This window comes from Orcinus orca, chromosome 12 (assembly GCF_937001465.1).
Source record: "Orcinus orca chromosome 12, mOrcOrc1.1, whole genome shotgun sequence".
In the NCBI taxonomy this organism is placed as follows: domain Eukaryota; kingdom Metazoa; phylum Chordata; class Mammalia; order Artiodactyla; family Delphinidae; genus Orcinus; species Orcinus orca.
This window is the reverse complement of record NC_064570.1, coordinates 56,954,618-56,972,060: the sequence shown is the minus strand read 5'-3', so window position 1 is coordinate 56,972,060 and position 17,443 is coordinate 56,954,618. Positions and strand designations below refer to the sequence as shown.

Here is a 17,443-nt window from a genome sequence, read left to right as displayed (position 1 = left end):
GCCTCCACCCAGGAAGTAAAGGGGAGGTCCTGTGAGTCAGTGCCATCCAGGTCAGGGTAACAACGAAGGGAGGAGTGGAAGCCAGAGGGGCCTGCGGAAGGGGAAGCAGCCAGGTAGCAGCACTGCCAAAGGGGCAGAGGATGACACACCTGCCCAGAGCATGCTGGGAAGCTCTCCATCCCCAGCCCCTGAACAGAGTCCCCAGGGGACAACCTTTATTGCCATTATCCTTCAAAAACAGAAAAGGGCCAGTGCTGACCCCCAGAAACACTCTCTCTCTCTCTCTCTCTCTCTCTCAAATAGCTTGCCACCACAGGAGGTAATTTGGTGTCTCATGTGATAAAAAAAAGGATGACTTGGTTTGCCAATTCACTGACTTTTGTTTAACCAGAACATAAAATGTTAAATCTGGTTGCAGAAAAGAAATAATTAGTAATAGCAATATTGTATCTGGGTAATCTAAAGGCAAGCAATTCAATAAAAAACTAAAATGTTTGCAGGCCACATTTTTTCTTACACAGTGAAAATGCCCTTAAAGGAGAAAAAAAAAGATACATTCTTAATTGAATGTCATTGAGAAGGTAGCACTGCTCATTTAACCCCCTCAATTGTCAATACCTGAACATAGTTGTGAAGCAGCAACACAAAGGCAGCGTTTTAATGTTCCATCGTGAGACCAGATGAAAAGCCTATCCAGAAGCTGGGTGGCCTGACACTACAGGCCTTACTCATTTAAAGCCATTCCTCTCTCCCAGACATTTTCTCCCCCACCATCACCATACAGAGAACTGGGGAATACAGTTGACATTCCAGGCTTTAACCCTGGCTTCACTACTTACTCAGCAGATCTGACCTCAGCTTCCTCACCTAGAAAATGGGGAGTGTGATCCTGGCCCCAACCACTGTACAGAGATGTCAAAAGAGCAAATTAAGCAATGAATGTGGCAGCGCTTTAAAAGAAATATGTATTCAGCATAGAGGGAAAATGTTGAGTATAAATGAGAAATTCAAAACTAAATACAGATCATTTTGATTAAAAAAATTACAACTAGTGAAAAGTGTATGAAGGATAAGATTATTTAAGTGAGTACTGGTATTAGGTACTGTAAAACAGACTAAATGTCCCAGTCCTTTCCTTTAATAAAGTGTTTTGGTAGTTATAAAATTATTATTAATTACTATTAATAGCTTTGGTTGTTATAAATTACTGTCTATACAAATGTGTTTTCAATTTGTTTCTATGACCATTCAGTTACATAAAAGATCATTTGAAAAGGACAACTGGGGCTTTGATGTTCAATATTATCCTAATAATAATTCAACACAATTAGGGATCAAACCTAATTTATGGGTATACATTGGTACATGATTATTATTTTTCATGATCAAAAACATTAAATCTATGCAATGCATGCTCCATCGATCTGAGGCACGAGAATAAATTATTTCATATTTTGGTGTAGATTGCTAAGTCAAAAGGTGCTTCATTTGACATTACTTGTAATAGAAAAGGGTGGTTTTGCTACAAAAGCCAGAAAAATAAAGTCCATTTTTATAACTACTCAAATTATTGGTCAAGTTTTTAAAAATCATTTTCTAAAATTTCCTAGTAGTAATAGCAATAATATCACGGGGCCTTTAAATTAATTAATTTTTTTTAAAATTTAAGTGCTCAAAAGCTCAGCACTATTAACACACTTGAAAGGCAAACTTACATGAGCATATTTTAATGTCTGCTGCTTTATGGTAAGGATACGTAAGGGTTTATATTCACAGAATATGTTAACACTTAAAAACCCTTTTTAATTGTGAGAACTACAGTGGTTTTATGCAAAGAAGAACAAAAATTATGGGACCTGCAATAATTACAGTGTAGACACCGTCTTTTTTTTTTCTTTTCTATGAAGGAAGTATGTCTCCTTTGGCATTTGCCCTAACTTTTCTACAAATTCAAAGGATTATTCAGTAGATAGCAAGTGTTATATAGACCACTAATGTAAATTGTGTCTACTTGTTCTGCTTTCTGTAACACTGAGATAGAAACTGTAAGAAAGAAAATTACTTTCTTCTATATGTTCAGTGAATCACTCTAAAACAGCATGTGAGATTTTCCACTGAAACACTGTTCTACTCTAAACTTAGGAAATAAACAGAGAAGGCTTCTTTACCAACAACAATAACAACAAAAAAATGGTTGAAGATATTAAATGTATCTGATTCCAAAATTACCAAATTACTCTGAAAATCTTCTCTTACTTTCCAAGCGAAATATCAGAATTGTATTAGCTTACAATTCTCATTAGAAGTCTAGTTTAAAATACACTAACATTTACTACTATATCCTACAGAAGTCCCCTCACAAAATACTATCAGTCATCCTAAATGAGGTCACGCATCAGTGAGTACTTGATGAATTTCAGTGGCGGACTGTCTTTAATGGCATCAGTAAACTAGATCTCATGTATATTTTTGCAACCTTCTACACACAGTAATTTTAACACTTAAAATGTGCCATAATAAATGTACAGTGGCTATGTAGGAGAACGTTATTTAAGGATGATGTATCATGATGTCTGTAGCTTACTTTAAGATGATTCAGTGGAGAAAAAAATGTATATACAAATATACATATAGGAAGAGAGAGACAGAAAGCAAATATGGCTTGTATTATAGATGATTTGTATATGGACATTCATTGTACTATTCTTTCAACTTTTTTGTATGTTTGAAAAATTTACGTTTTAAAATATTTTAAAATGAGATTGTTACACCTTACTGGTTGATCCTTAAAAGTAGATTTAAAAAGTTTAATTATTAAAACATAAAGAGAAGCAAGACTGTTCATTTTTCTAGAAATTACTTTTCACAGTTTATTGGGTGTTCCACATTGTCAATCTTCTTCACATTAAGTACTAATGTTTTCCATCTGAACTGGCTATGAATAACTAACACTACTAATTAAACAAACTCGAGGACATACAAATTCAAGAAAATTACTTTGGTTTTACACAGTATGCTCTCTTTCACTCTCCATACTTTCCGACTTTCCCCACATTCACTGTTACTAGACACTAGCTCCATTCACCTCTCCTCTTGAAAATAATCAGGGAGCAGGGCCTGTCATACTTAACACTTATTTCAAACCCCGTGGGCACTCAAAGTTTATAAGAAAGTTTTTTTTTTTTTAAGCTAAAAGGGTATGTGTGTCTTATAGAAAGTCACGAGCTGGTCAGCTTTTTTTTTTTTTTCTGTTTTGGGGTTTTTTTTCGGGGGGGCGAGTTTTAATGAAGAGCTATACAACCTTCAGTGAACCTCAAGGACCCAGAGAAAAACTAAGAAAAAATTTTAAATTTAATCATAATGTCTTCTCCAGATTTCCAGAACACCAACATTTTGTACAGTGGTCAGACAAAAGCCAGTAAAAACACCACCTGCCTCTAAAATTCCTACAATCACTGTCGCAGCCGCTTATTAAAACAAGGTTACTGAACATTTCCATTTATCATTGCTTTTGTTAGATAATAATGACTGATTTTTCTAGGCATATTTTAACTTCAACAATGAATTTACCACCAGGAACTCAGAAAAATGAGTTTCTAGGACAGTGTATAGAATAGTGGGCCTGTGCCCTTTAAAATGGTCACTTTCATGAAAAACAAAAATGGCATGAGGAAATGTTCTAGCTAAAAGAGACTTAGCGAAACAGAAAGCTGAATGCAATGTGTGATCCTGGATTGGATCCTGGACCTTAAAAAAATAATAGAAGTTTTTCTACAAAGGACATTATTGAGACAACTGGAGAAATTTGAATAAGGTATGTATATTGGATAATAGTATTATATTTGTGTTAAAGTTCTTGCTTTTCATAATTCTACTGTGGTTATATGAGTGAATGTCCCTGTTCTTAGGAAACACACACTTCAGCTTTTAGGGGTAAAAGAGCATGATGGCTGTACTTACTCTCAAATAGTTCATTAAAGAGATAGTAATATTTGTGCATGTATATGCACATGTGTATATATTTGGAGGGGGAAAGGGAAGGAAGGGAGAGATTGGGAACGCCAAAGCATAGTGGCAGAATGCTAACCACTGGTGAAAATCTGGGTGAAGGCTATACAGGGGTGCTTTATACTTTCTTCCATCTTTTCCAAAAGTATAAAATTATTTCAAAATGAATTTTTAAAAATATACTTCAAATAAATTCCCAGATTTGTCCAATTAAAAAAAAAATGAGTTTCTGATGAATGTAGCTTCCACCAAAATGCCACACCTTCATTTGACCAATGACTACTTAAAATTCTCTCTACTTTCATGACATGAAAACCCCTTCACAAAGTATGCTATTAAACTGTCTAAATTTGGGAAACATCTGGCCTGTCAAGTTATTTGGGGGGGGCTTGTGGTTTTAAGTATATTGTTTGAGGTGGTGTATTTGGAAAGAATTCACTTATCATTCTCAGGCTTCATAGAGAACTAGCCCTGAAACAAATGTATGTGGTAGTTCACTGCTACCATAGAGAATCAATAGCCATCTATTTAATTTGCTAAGACAATGTAAATTAGTAACTTCCAGCCAGATGTGTGATATACACATCAAACAAACTGCAACCTGTTCATTATGAAAATCTTGTCAACACACACAGAGCCACTTGATGACATTCCATCTAAGGCAGTTTCCACATTTGCAGCTATAAAAATTGTCCTAAGAATTTTTATACAAAGAATTGGAGCTGAGCCTCATAAAAGGGTAATCAATTTCAGCTTTTCATCTTGTGTGCTTCTGTGTGTTTATTTCTACTTTCATTCAGAGGTATAAAACATTCAGAAAAATGTGTGCGATGTTATTTTTCCCTCTGTAAATCATTTATCCTCATTACATCTTTTTAATCTGATGTAGAGTTGGGAGCCTAATCCTGCAGCTCTGAAGGAGTGTGTAGAGTGAAGAATGACAGAGTCAACAGAAGAAAGAAAGTACACTTATCCCCTGGAAAACAAAACAGAATATTTCAAAATGACTCTAAACATAAATTAAGTTTACCCATGGGGAGGTCTAACTTGCATTCTGATCATTTATATGGGGCTGTGTGACTATATACCCGCTGTTTGATAAAAAATGATTATAACCACAGGCACCCACCATAGAACAGAGTGTATGTATAATGCTCGTGATGTCTCAGACATACAAAGCACCTTCTTAAAGAATGTCCATTTCCTTTCCATGGTGAGCAGACATAATTTTTCACTCTTTAATACTTCTACTCCACAAAGTGGCTTATTTTATGAATTATGTTTTGCCATTTTCTCTTACGTTTATTTTAACAATATGAAAAACTGCATTCATAAAATAGATGGTTTTGTTTCATGGTACCCCAAATACTGGTATGTTTTCTGCTCTCTGTTAAAATCCACAGCTCTCTTGCTATTACAAGAACCTAACAGTATTTGTTTTAATACCACTTACTAAAAGGAAAGAAATAAAACGTTTCTTCTTAATAACCAGCTATTATTCTTGAATACTGAATCCTCATTTAAACCAAATTCATTTTCCAAGCCTACTGAATTAAATTTTCTTATTAAACAGGGCACAGAGTAAATAATCTTATTGCCAAGCATAATATTTCCAACTACTACATTTTTAATTTGTTAATTTAAAAGAACGTGAAATGAATCTACTCCTCATGGCCAATAGTACAGTCTTATTCCAAATAGCACCCTTTAACCAACTTCCTAATGTCAAAATAGCATTTCTACTAAGTGCCCTGGTGTGTCAATGCTTCCAAAGTAAATAACTGCTGAGGTAGCCTAAAATCACAAGAATTTCAACCTCTACCAAAAAGAAAAAAGAAAAAGGTAACTCTGCACACAAAAGGGTTCTTCATAAAGGCTTCAACCCCAAGCAATTTTATTTTCACAAACATTACACAGAACGTGCTTTCTTCACGAGGGGCACACCAGGACACGTGGTCAGCCTGCAGGGCCACACCGCTAACCAGAAATGATTATTGTTTCTAGAAAGAGTAAGGCTCCAATGCAGCCACCGAGGCCGCCCAGCCAGCCGCGCCCGCAGGTGGCACCGCGAGGCCGGCTCCTCACGCAGCGAGGATGCTGCACAACAAGCCGGGCCTGGGCGCCTGCCAAGACTTGCAGTCTTAGCTCAGGTCGGGTCCCTTTGCTTTCTGGAGGTTAAAGTTAGACCCTCCTGGTCACTTAAACCCCCTTTGTGGTTCAAGGAAGGAATCACTCTCTCAGAACTCTTAACTTTGATTGGAGACTCTGGTTAAAATTAAGAACTTCAAACCCAGCTTTGAAAAAGTGAAACAGATGTCCTGTTTATTAACTATAAACGGCTCCGTACGTGGGACCCTCCTCTCTCTCTCTTTCCTGCCGCATTGTTTTATTTAATGCAGAGTTAGATTAAAAGGTTAAAAGAGAGAGAGTAGAAAGCAAATATGGACTGTGGATGGGAAAAGTCCTAAATCTTTCTCTAGAACGTAAGAAAGTCTCTTCATAGCGGCGAAAGTGCTGGAGCTGCCCCTCAGCCGGCGCTCAGGGTCAAAACCGGCGTCCCCGCGGACCCCAGTCTCGCCTAACACGGCCGTGCCCACCACCTGCACCCTCGTGGAAACCAGGGTCGCCTGCAGTGGGCAAAGGGGTCCCAGACTTGCACTCACGTGAGGACATAGTTGACGCTGACGATACAGTGCGGCCTGGACGAGCGGCTGTTGTGCACGATGGTCGCATAGCTCTGCACCCACACCCAGCCGCCGTGCTTCGCCAGGAACCGGTAGTATTTGGTGGTCACCTGCCCCTTTACCAGCACTGATGGAGAGACACAAGGCAGCTGATGGTGAACGGACCCGCTCCTGAACCGGTCCAAATGTAATCCCTGTCGGTGGGAGGGCGGGTCCCCCGTGAGCCCTGATAACTGCTCCCAGGGCAGGAGGGAGAGAACGTTCTGGTTAGAACGTTCCCAAATGAACCGACTGTCCTGTTCATTTGCATCGAGTGCTTGGGTCCCTCACGGTTAGCAAGGAGGGCAACACTTAAAGTTGGGGGATTCCCGGCACTCGATGTTCTACCTACGGAAGGTCTGGGCCGCTCAACTCCGATGCTCACGTTCCCTGTCTCGGAGATTAAACTCAAAGCAAAGCTGTATCCAAAGCTGAAGCGAGTCAACGCGCGTGAGCCAAGCGGCCGAGCCTCGGTTTCCTCTTCCATCTTGGTGGGGGAGGGGGGCGGCTATCAATAGGAGAACAAGACCCCTCCTGGGAGAACTTCACTCAGAAACTCAGAGGCTCTCCCTCGGCCTGTGTGAGGGCCCGCGGATGAGGAGAGAAATGAAGTGGGACCGGTGCTGGGGCAGGCGCCCGCAGGGCCTCTCCAACCATCCCCCACCCCTCCCCCCACCGTCCTCCGCCCCGGGCCGGGCAGCGTGGCGCCTTACGCAGGTGGTGGGCGCAGCGCAGGTGGAAGGTGTCGCAGCCGTGCACGTGGTGGTACAGGGTCTTCTCAATCAGGTCCTGAGGCTCGTACCCCGTCAGCTCCGCCACTCTGCGGAGAGCAACCCCGGCGGGATGAGCGCGGAACCCTCGACAGCCGCCTCAGCGCTGGGTGCCCACCCTCACTTCGCAGGGCCCTGTCAGTCGCCTCATCTGCAAAATGGGCTCACAAGGTAGACGAGGAGCTCTCGGTGACTGAGTGGGGGCCGCCCTCCCTCTAGGGGTGACCCCTTCCCGCCCTGACCGCCCACCTGGAGTCCAGGAAGATGAGCTTCATGTCCAGGCTGGCGCGGAACATGAACATGTTGCTGTGCAGCTTGATCTCCGTGACGGCGCTGGGAGGCAGCGAGTGGCCCACGGCCACCAGGCCCACGTTCTGGTAGCAGCCGTCGAAGGGGGACATGTCCAGGCTGTATTGGCGGATCTTCAGGTAGCCGCTGCAGTGAATGACCTGAGGCGGACGGCGAGGGCGGGAGACTCAGCCACAGCCAGGAAACATCCAGAAAGGGGGCGAAGGGACTGAAACATCTGGAGACTCTCCTCGGCCACAAACGCCTGTGGGCCACGCCCGCGCATTGAAGTGTCCAAAGTTATTGGGGCTCCAACGTGTCTCAAGGGAACGACTGTACTGCCCCAGTGAACTCACTTGGGAGCTGAGGAAAATGCAGAGGCCTGAGCCCGGCCAACCCTAATGCATCCGGATCGCAAAGTGGGGCCCTGGAACCTGCATTCTGATCATGTTTAGTGCTTATTAAGCAAGAAAAACTTGGATTCCAGCTAAAGCGCTGGTTCTTAACCTCTGGCAGGGGAGGGGGCAGAATCTGACGCTGTGAGTAAACTCTACGAATCCACCGAAGTTACCGACAGTTTCAGACGCTTTACACACCCCTAAGGCCCATTGCGTGCCCCAGGTTAAGACCCCCAGCGGCCAGGCAGCACCCGGCCCCAGTGAGACGTACGCAATCTTAAAACGTAGTCCCCAGGTGCTCGCGAAGTTTAATGGCCCTGGCGGTGCGCCCGGCGCTGTGACGCGTGCGGGGCACTGTGGTCCCGGCGGCCTGAACCTCCCTCCCACGCCGCCGCACGCGCCTCTGGTCCTGCCCCGTTCACCTGCACCAGGCTCGGTGGCCGCGGCCGCCACGGGGCGTGGATCTCCCCTCTCAGCCACGCACCTTGTAGCCGCCGCAGGTGAGGCCCGCGTTCCTCTTGGCCAAGACGCACTTCATCCTCAGGAAGAAGGAGCGCTCGATCTCGTACTCTGGAGAGAGGAGCGGACGGAGGCGCAGGACGTGAGGCCGGCGGCGCGGCGCCATGTCCCTGCCACGGCTAACGGAGGAAGAGCTACCAGGGGCTGCGATGGGCCGGAGTGTCGCCGGCGCGCGTCCGCCTTACCCTGGACGAAGTGAGAGTGGTAGGGCTGGTGGGCAGTGAGCACCGCCGTCATCTCGTCGTGGTCCGCAGGGTGGATGTATTCGTAAATGCTGTTCCCGGTCAGCTCTACCTGTAAAGAGGGGGGTATCACCGTCTCCGAGGAGGTGGGATGCCCCACGGAGGGGCTGGAAGATTCAGCCGGAGGTCTGCAGGGCTATGAGGACAGGAGCCACAGCTCTAGAGTCGGTCCTGAGTTCTAATTCCAGTTCTGCTGCCTGCTACCTATTGCAACCTATCTAAGCCTCAGTTTCCTTATCTATGAGAGGAAAGAATAATAATAGTAATTGAAGTAGTTATAGTAGTAGCTTCCTGGCAATGTTCCGGTGAAGACATCACGACATGAGTATGTAACCACCTCCCATGATCTTTGGCTTATGGTAGCAGCTCAAAAAGGTAGCCATTGCTTGGCTGGTGGATGTTAAAGGATAAGTAGAGAAAGAGGGAGATCCAGACCTCCTGCCAGCTGAGATGTTTCCAGTCCCAGAAACACCTATAAAAGCTTTGGGAAAGCCCCACCCGACCCTACCTCCAGCCCTGGCTGTAAACATTGAAGGCTGGAGGTGTGGACCACTCACCTACCTGAGAAAGACCCAGGTGGACTGAGGCTGTCTCCGAGATGTACATGATCTTCCCATCTGGGGCCACCACAAAGATGAAGCCATCCAAGGTCTGGGGAGACAGAAACCGTTGAATGGAGAGCCCTCTGGGCCATCGAGAGAAACTGGCGGTGGGGGGGGGTACAGAAGTTAGAGATGTTCTGCCAGAAGTGCAGAGTGATGGAGTAGACAGGGCCTGGCAGGAAATAGAGCAAAGAAAACCAGCCACAAGAGTCTCTCTTTTGTTCATTCCAAATTTGTAAACATGGGACATGCGGCACCCTAGGAGAGACTCTAGGAAGTGGTGCACAAGGCTACTGCCCTCCAAGACTGAGGATTCACCAAAATGGACAAAGCAGGCATATCTGGAACATACACAAACATTCTGGGGGGAAAAAAATAACAGCCTGTGATAAGAGGTGGGTTAGGTTCTTGGGGTGATGGTCACTGAGCAAACCAGAAGTTTCCTGTGTCAGTCTTGGAGAGTTTCATAGTGGGATATTCTATAATGGAAAGAGTGCTAGCAGGGTTTGAGAAATAGTAGGCACTGGGAGATGTGGAAGGGCTGGCAGTTTGAAAAGTTTGTAGATAGAAGGCAGCAGGCCAGTGGCTCTGGAAAGAGTCCAGGAGAGGGGGATTTAGGAGATGGGAGGCTTTCCCGGCAGCAAGTCCATAGAGTAGTGCTACAGTGTGTATGTGTGTGTTTACATTGATGCATCAAACTGGCAGGCTCTCCATGAAGAAAAGTCTTAGATTTTCACTGTTCCTTTATCTCTGTGAATGAGGCTTCAGTCCAGGCAGTGAAGCATAAAGATGAGTCAGATCCTGCTCTCAAGGATCTGGAAGTCCAAAACAGACAATTGGCCTAAAGATAGATATAATGAACATACAGCTGAATAGACAGTGCTGTGAGGGCCTGGAGACTTAGTGGCCAGAGGCCTGGGGAGAACCAGAGTGGCTTTAGGAGAGCTGTTTGAGTAGAGCCTTGAAAGGAAGCTTGAACATGAGAAGGGAGGAAGGGCATCCTAGGCAGAAGGAATGGTGTATGGAAAGCAGGGACTGGGGGTGGAGGGTGGATCTGGTGTATTCAGGTTTGATGAGTTTGGTGTACCAGAGATGAGGCTGAGGGACTACACTGGTGCTGGGTTTCTGGAGAGTTTGAGATGTCAGTCTGTGGAATTTGGAGATGCTCCTGCAGGCATCAGATTCCAACAGAGGTTTCTAAGCAGGGAAATAGCATGCTTAGATGTGTTTTTTTGTTTTTGTTTTTTTTCTCCTGGCAGAATGTGGACAGTGATCTATAGGAGGAAAGAGTGGAAATGAGGAGATCAGAGATGGTCAAAGCTGAACTTGGGTGGTCACAAGGAAGATGAGATGGGGGAAGAGTCTAAGTCAAAGGTGGTTCTGGCTGTTGTGGAATTTGTGGTGGCAGAAAGAGAAGCTGAGACTGACTTGAAGATCACTGAACATTTAGGGAGGCCTGGTGAGTTTTTGTATGAGTGGAAGTCTGGAAGAAGGAGATAATGAATTCTTGTCTTAGGTATGCTAAACTTCAGGTATATGCAGATTTCCATTTGGATGTGTCCAGTTGGCAGTAGGAAATAAAGGTCTGGCTCTCAGGAGGGGTGTCTAGACAAGAAACCAGTGGGGTCATGCAAATGAGAAGAAAGGAGTTGAAGTGGTGGTGTTGGTTGAGGTTGAGATAACCCAGGAAGCTGTGAGAGGAGAAACAGAGCTGGAACCTTAGGGGGAATGCCAGCCTTTACAACCAGACAGTAGTGGGAAAACCTAGAAAAGCAGGCAGAGAGGGAGAATAATCCAGGAAATTCCGCTACTTTAGAGACCCAGGGAGAGGCAGAATGTCAAGTAAGCAGTGTCACCTCCATCCAGTCTTTGCCCAAATGTCACCTTCCCAGTGAGGTCCTCTGCAACCGTCCCCATTTAAAATGGTGCCACTCAAACACAGCTCGCCTCCTTCCCCTTCTTCTTTTTCTCCATGGCACCTACACCACGTGTCATACCATGCTGTGCACCTGTGTGGGTTTGCAAGGCTGCTCTCCTTAGAGTGTCAGCTCCATGAGGGCAGGGCTTTCTGTCTGGCATACAGTTGGGCCTCCTATGTTTGTGGAATGAACAAGGTCAGGTGCGATAAGAGATGAGCATCTTATGTTGGATATCAAAATATTGTGAAGCCTGTGCAGAGCACACCAGCTGTGAGAGATGCCAGAGTGCAAGCGGTGTGGGAGTGAGGGGGGCAGAGTAAGCAATGGAAATTGGGAGGATCATTAAGTCCTACAAGGAGTTTGGGATGAACACTAGGAAAAAAACTGGGCAAGAACTAGAAGGGGTGAGGGACTGTTTGGGTTTTGCTCTCTTGTTTACGTTGATGAGGAAACTTAGCTAGGAATATGGAGAGCTTTGGGTGGGGGGTCAGTTGTTGAGAGACAACTGATGAAAGACAACTTTCTCTCCCCTGAGAAAGGGGAGAAACAGAATCTTTTTAGTTAAATTCGGAGGCCAGGCCTGGGAGGGAATGCTCACACAGGGCCTCTCTTTGCTCTATGAAACCAAAATCTCTTTTGGCCTCTGGGATTGAAGGAGGCACAGGGTAGTGATGGGACAGGAAAGGCCACGGCACTCCTGCCATGAGATGCTTCTCATGTTTGGTCCAGGAGGGAGACGGGCTCAGAGTCCCCAGTCCGATGCTGCTCGGGTTTGAGGCTCCCACGGGAGGAGCCCGTGGTGGACTTGAATAATAAGAATAAGGGGGTGCAGGGTGGGATAAAAGTGTCAAGCCTAAAAATGCCCCCGGGAGTTTTACTATTTTAAATATTTGCTAGACGACTTACGCGGGCAACGGGCAATTTAAAACGGTGTACACTGCAAACAGCGCGGTAATGGGCGCCACCGCACTGGATAAACTCATTACTCAGGGAGGTGTATGTGTGTACGCGCGAGGGTCCGCACACGGCCCGGGCAGGCCTGGGGTGAGGGCACGTGGAGAGAGAGGAGGGATCCCGGGGGCTACAGGGAGGAGGTGAAACGAGTTGTGGACGCAGCTGGATCCGGGACGTGTGGACTTAAAGCACTGACGGGTATTTCTACCAGATTCCCGTTATTTCCTGGATAAATTCTTCACTTGGGACGGTTTTGCAGCCCGGCCTCGGCAGCCTGGCCTCTGGTTCCCTCTGCTGAATGGCGTCAGATGGCGCCCCCTCCCTCCGTTCAGCCGTCCTGAATCGGGCCTTACCGGGCTCCCTTCCAAACCCAAAGCGCCGACTGTCACCTCGAGAGGCGCCTTCCACACCCAGCGAAGTTAAGAGCTAAACATTTTAACTCTACAAGGAGTCGTAGGGGCTGCGAAACGGCCACCTCTGGACGGGATCCCATTTTCCGGGAAACAAGAATCCTGGCTCAGGGGCCGGCACCCGGGCCCTCGAAGCACGTGCGCCGCCAGGAGGCCCAAGTCAGTACCTGGAGCAGGTGGGAGCCCAGTTCGCGGCCTACGTTGTCCAGGGGGCTGGTCCTGCTCGAGTGGCCCCACGCTTCGCCGAGCCCTGTGGAGACACAGAGACACCCTTAAAAGACGCACTCCGACCCGGCTGGCGGTTTGAGACTAGTTTCGCGGTTTTGTCACCCAGGCAAGCTTGCACACACGACCCGATACCACCCGGGCTCCCTCCCCACCTAGACCGCAGGGACGCGAGAGGGTAAATGACGGCTCTGCCCGCTCAGCTTCTAACAGGTTTAACAGAAGTGAGACTCCCTCTCGCTCTGCTCGACCAGCCTGGGCTTCTCAGGAAGGGCAGGGTCCTGACTGAGCGCCCCTACCCCGCCCCCCACACAAGTGGCCGAGTTTGGGGACAGTCTGTGCCCAGAGGGACCCCGACACCACCAGAGCGATAACTTTGGCGTAGGTTCACTAGTGTGCTTAGGTGGGCGAGGGACACTATTTCCCACCCCAAGTTTCATCACCCTTATCAAGAGGCCGAGGGTGTCCACCCATCCAGCGGATACCTCTGCCCGCCGGGAAAGACCTGAGACTGCGGCTCGTCCTGGTGGGCTTTCTGATTGGCTGCGGGGCTCTCCAGCCATTTTCCTTCCCTGGCCTCTGACTTTAATCCCCTTCGGAAAAATCCGTTTGCTTGCGTATGGCTTCCAGTACCAGCTACCCTCCGCAGTCCTGCCTCTGCCTTTCCTTTCCACGTCCTAACCTCAGCTCCCTCCCTACTCCAAGAAAAAGCTCTCTGAAAGTCACTTATTTTCAGGTGCTAACACCGTCTTACAATATTTTCGTTCCCTTTTGGACGTAGAGAATCATTCCTCTTCTCTGCTTCCCAGGTATCATCTATTAACAAAGACTGCCCCTTCCTCTCCTTGATGCTACCACGTTAAGATCTTTCCAGGCTTTGCCACACATCATTTCTCCGGTGATGCCTAAAAAATAAAACTCCCTGTATGCCCGTGGCTGATTTTTTAAAAAATTAATATGGAGTCTGCTATAGTACCTGTTTTCAGGAAGAAAATGAAAAATAAGGCAGAAGAAACTTGCCAAGACCGAGGTTACACTACTTATGGGAAATATCTTTTAACAATGTTGCTGCTGAAATTAGTGTAACTAGATAGTTAAATTCTTTTGTGCTTACACGATTAAACAAGGTTAAACGTGACAAAAAAGTGGGGGTGGGGTGATTTACTGCGTTACGGGACAAATCACTATGAAGTACCCAATGACAAACACTCGCATTGTAATATGGGGGTGGAGGCGGATCTTGCAGAATAAAACGCGGAGTCGGACTCCTGAAATGTGTTGGCCAGGAGCTGCTTCCGAAGCTAGCGATCAAAACCCTGGTAACGAGTAACCGTGAGCGCCCCTTAAGCTCGAATCGGGTCTTTCTGGGTGTTTGCACATTTAAATAAATCTAACGATCTCCCCACAGCTCTGCAAACACTGATGTTCCCCGCCCCCCCCCCCCTCGCCCGGACTCCTCTCCCTCCCTCGCGTCTCGGCAACCCCTCCTGATTCTTTAGCCCGCCCCAGTTTTCCTCCCCAGAGTGACTCCACTGCCCTGAGCCCTGTGGTCCCCCTGGACCGTGCGGGAGGTCCTCCGCCACAGCCGCCTGTACACACCCCTTCGCCTTGTCACCTTCCCTTCGCTCCTCCCGTCTCAGTCAAGCTATCCTCCTTGGTTTCTGGCACGACCTGTTCATGTTTTCATCCCGGATCACACCTACACACCCAGAAGAAGCGGGGGGAGGGGTTAGCTGGGGAGGCCGCACGGGGAAAGGGGAAAGGATCTTGCTGGGAGAGCCCGGGACCAGCATGGCGCTGACCCTTGGACACCGCGGGCCCAGCCGAGGCCTGAAAGCCCAAAGCTTCGCTGGGGCGAGGGGCCGGGCGCTCGGGCGTGCAGGGAGCTTGTCGCGGCCGCCTTGTGTCTGGAATCCCGTCTTCCTCAGCTCCCGGAAGAGTGCGAAGCCTGAGCCTGCAGCCAACACAGGTCTTTATTCTAAAATTATGAAGGTCCCCCCACAGCGGCTGGGGACGCCGGGGAGCCGCCTCCCGACCCAAATCATCCGAAAATCCCCCGAGCTGGGCTCAGGGTTAAGTACTGGTTCCGAACTCCCGGCGCCAGCCTTGGCTGGTTGTGGTCTCGGGCTGCGGCCTCATTAGTATGCGCCTACGAGGGAAAAATAAGACTTACCGGCAGGTTAATAAGCAGCCGGGCCGGGCGCAGGGTGACAGGGGCCTCCGTCGCCCTTTCCTGTACCCGCCCTCACACACACCCCCACCACCACCTTTTAAGGAACCTTTTGCTTTCACCGAGCATCGCCTTCTCTTCTGTTCCCGGTTGAAAGCTCCGTCACACGGTTATGCCTGGGTTAATGTTTTATAAGGGACTGGCTGCCCTCGTCTACCTGCCGAGCTTTCCTGACCTAATATCAGGGCTGAGCTCTCCAGTCAGCCTGCCCAGGACACCTTCGAAGCCCTGCTCATGGGTTTCACCTCCCGAAAAGCCCCGAGTGGGCTAGAGACCCCTCTCCCTGGACCCCCTCACCTTCTGCCTGCAGTGACGCGCTCCCGCACCCCATTTCAGTTGGCGAGGGGGGTAAACTGAGATTTCGTTTCTGCACTTGACCTACCGCAGAAAATTCGCAAATCCTTTGATTGTCTGTTTAAAATGAGGAGGAAACCAACTCCCTTTGCGGCAGGATTACAGTGGGAACAAGATCTAAAGATTCTCTTGTAATTCGGTGAGGCCGAGAGAACGGGGGTTTTGCAAAGGAGAAAAGGAGCTCTGGGAGGGAGGCGATAACTAAATCGGGTTTTAGACGAAAGGATTTTCCCCAGCTAAAGTGGCCAAAGACGAAAGAAAACATAATCTATTTTGGAAGATTTCCAAGATATGCCACATTAACCTTAGCAGATAAATTTTGCTTCTCCCCGCCCCCCTCCTCCCTTAAAGTCTGGTTTATCATATTTACATAAGTAGTATCAGAAGGGATGTATCTATCCTGGATCTAAAGGGCTAGCTCACATTTCACGTGAAACCCAGGGCGAAGTTTCACTGTTGCTTTACCCTCAGTGCTCGGTTGAGCCATTTCCATTTAAATACCCCCTGACCCAAGGATTACCTCAATGGACTGACTGCACGGTTTTTGTAATTTCCTGAAAATGAGATTTCGATTTATAAAACAAGAAACCAATTAGTAACCAAATGAGGCGAAGTAGATCCACTAAAATTGACCTAATCCCACAGGCACAATTTAGGTCCGTTCTTGGCGAATGAATGATGAGCCCCAGTCTAGCGTGAGCTCAAAGCATCATCCAGCTGTGTTATTGCAAGCAGCAAAAATAAATTGATCGAGCTTTTCCTTCGGAATGAATTTCATACCCTTGACAAAATGTAGATTACAGATCTGGCATCATTGCCTCCTTCACTCAGACAGGAAGAGGAGGAGGAGGAGAGCTTGTTCTACTGTTCTTTTTTTTTTTCTCTCCTTCAATAAATAAACACTATACGTGAATAGAAAGGTGTCCTCCTTGTTGTCGTTCCTGGGAACCTTCTCTTGGATGGATGGCGATGTGCCCTTTAGCCAGTATGGGGTTGATGGGGGAGCTGTCCCATGACCTGGCGACAACTTGGTGACTGAGACGGGCAAAGCCCTCCGAGACCGTGCTCCTAACTTCTGGTCCGGGGGTGGGGGTGGGGGGGACTTGTCTCAGCCACCTGGTTTTTCCACAGGGCCTACGCGTGCTCACTGAGAGCTCACTGTCCAAACCTCCCAAGCCACAAGCAAGCGGCCTTCGTGTTAGGGAGCCGGGAGCCTGGGCGGCTGGGCTCCTTGGGGAAGGTCGGGCGCACTTAGCCGAGGCCGAGCGCCCGGAGCGGTCACTGGGCAGGAGGCCGCTTCGCTCACCTAGGCGCACCCACGCCTACCTCGGACACCCGGCGCGGCCTTCTGGGCCACCTGGCGGGTGTGGCCGACCTTCCGAGGGCGTCGGTGGCCGCGCGGGGCCGGGCTTTATCCCGTGCGGCGGCCTGGCCCCCACCGTGCGTGTGTACCCTGCCCTCCCCTGCCTGCCTCTGAGACCCCCAGCCGCGCCGGGGGGGGGGCGGGCGGGGGATCCGCTGAAGTTAGTGTGAATTTGGGGTGGAGACCGACGGTCGCAGCGCTGACTCTCCCTCTGCGCCCTCGTAGTGCCCCGGCCCCGAAGCTAGGGCTTCCCGGGCAGGGTCTAGCCCCGAGAGAACACGTACTGCAGGAACGAGGGACAGGCAAGGTTCGGCCAGGTGCCAACTAACCCGTGGGACGAACACGCACGAGGGGTTGACGGTAGTGCTGCGAGGCGGCTGAGAGCGGCAGGCGGTGTCCACTCAAGACTCCGGGCCTTCGAGGGTAGCCTGACAGGGC

General features: G+C 48.1%; 1 protein-coding gene across 1 annotated transcript in view; it reads right to left on the bottom strand.

Annotated features, from left to right (window-relative positions):
* The window catches only part of SIM1 (SIM bHLH transcription factor 1), a 69,626-nt gene that overhangs the window by 45,603 nt on the left and 6,580 nt on the right, over window positions 1-17,443 (bottom strand). The window contains exons 3-9 of the mRNA XM_004264783.4: window positions 13,001-13,083; window positions 9,510-9,599; window positions 8,892-9,000; window positions 8,672-8,757; window positions 7,751-7,950; window positions 7,445-7,551; window positions 6,672-6,819 (exon numbers count right to left, since the gene is read on the bottom strand). Of these exons, the coding sequence (XP_004264831.1) occupies window positions 6,672-6,819; window positions 7,445-7,551; window positions 7,751-7,950; window positions 8,672-8,757; window positions 8,892-9,000; window positions 9,510-9,599; window positions 13,001-13,083 (823 nt within the window). The remainder of the gene's footprint in view (window positions 1-6,671; window positions 6,820-7,444; window positions 7,552-7,750; window positions 7,951-8,671; window positions 8,758-8,891; window positions 9,001-9,509; window positions 9,600-13,000; window positions 13,084-17,443) is intronic.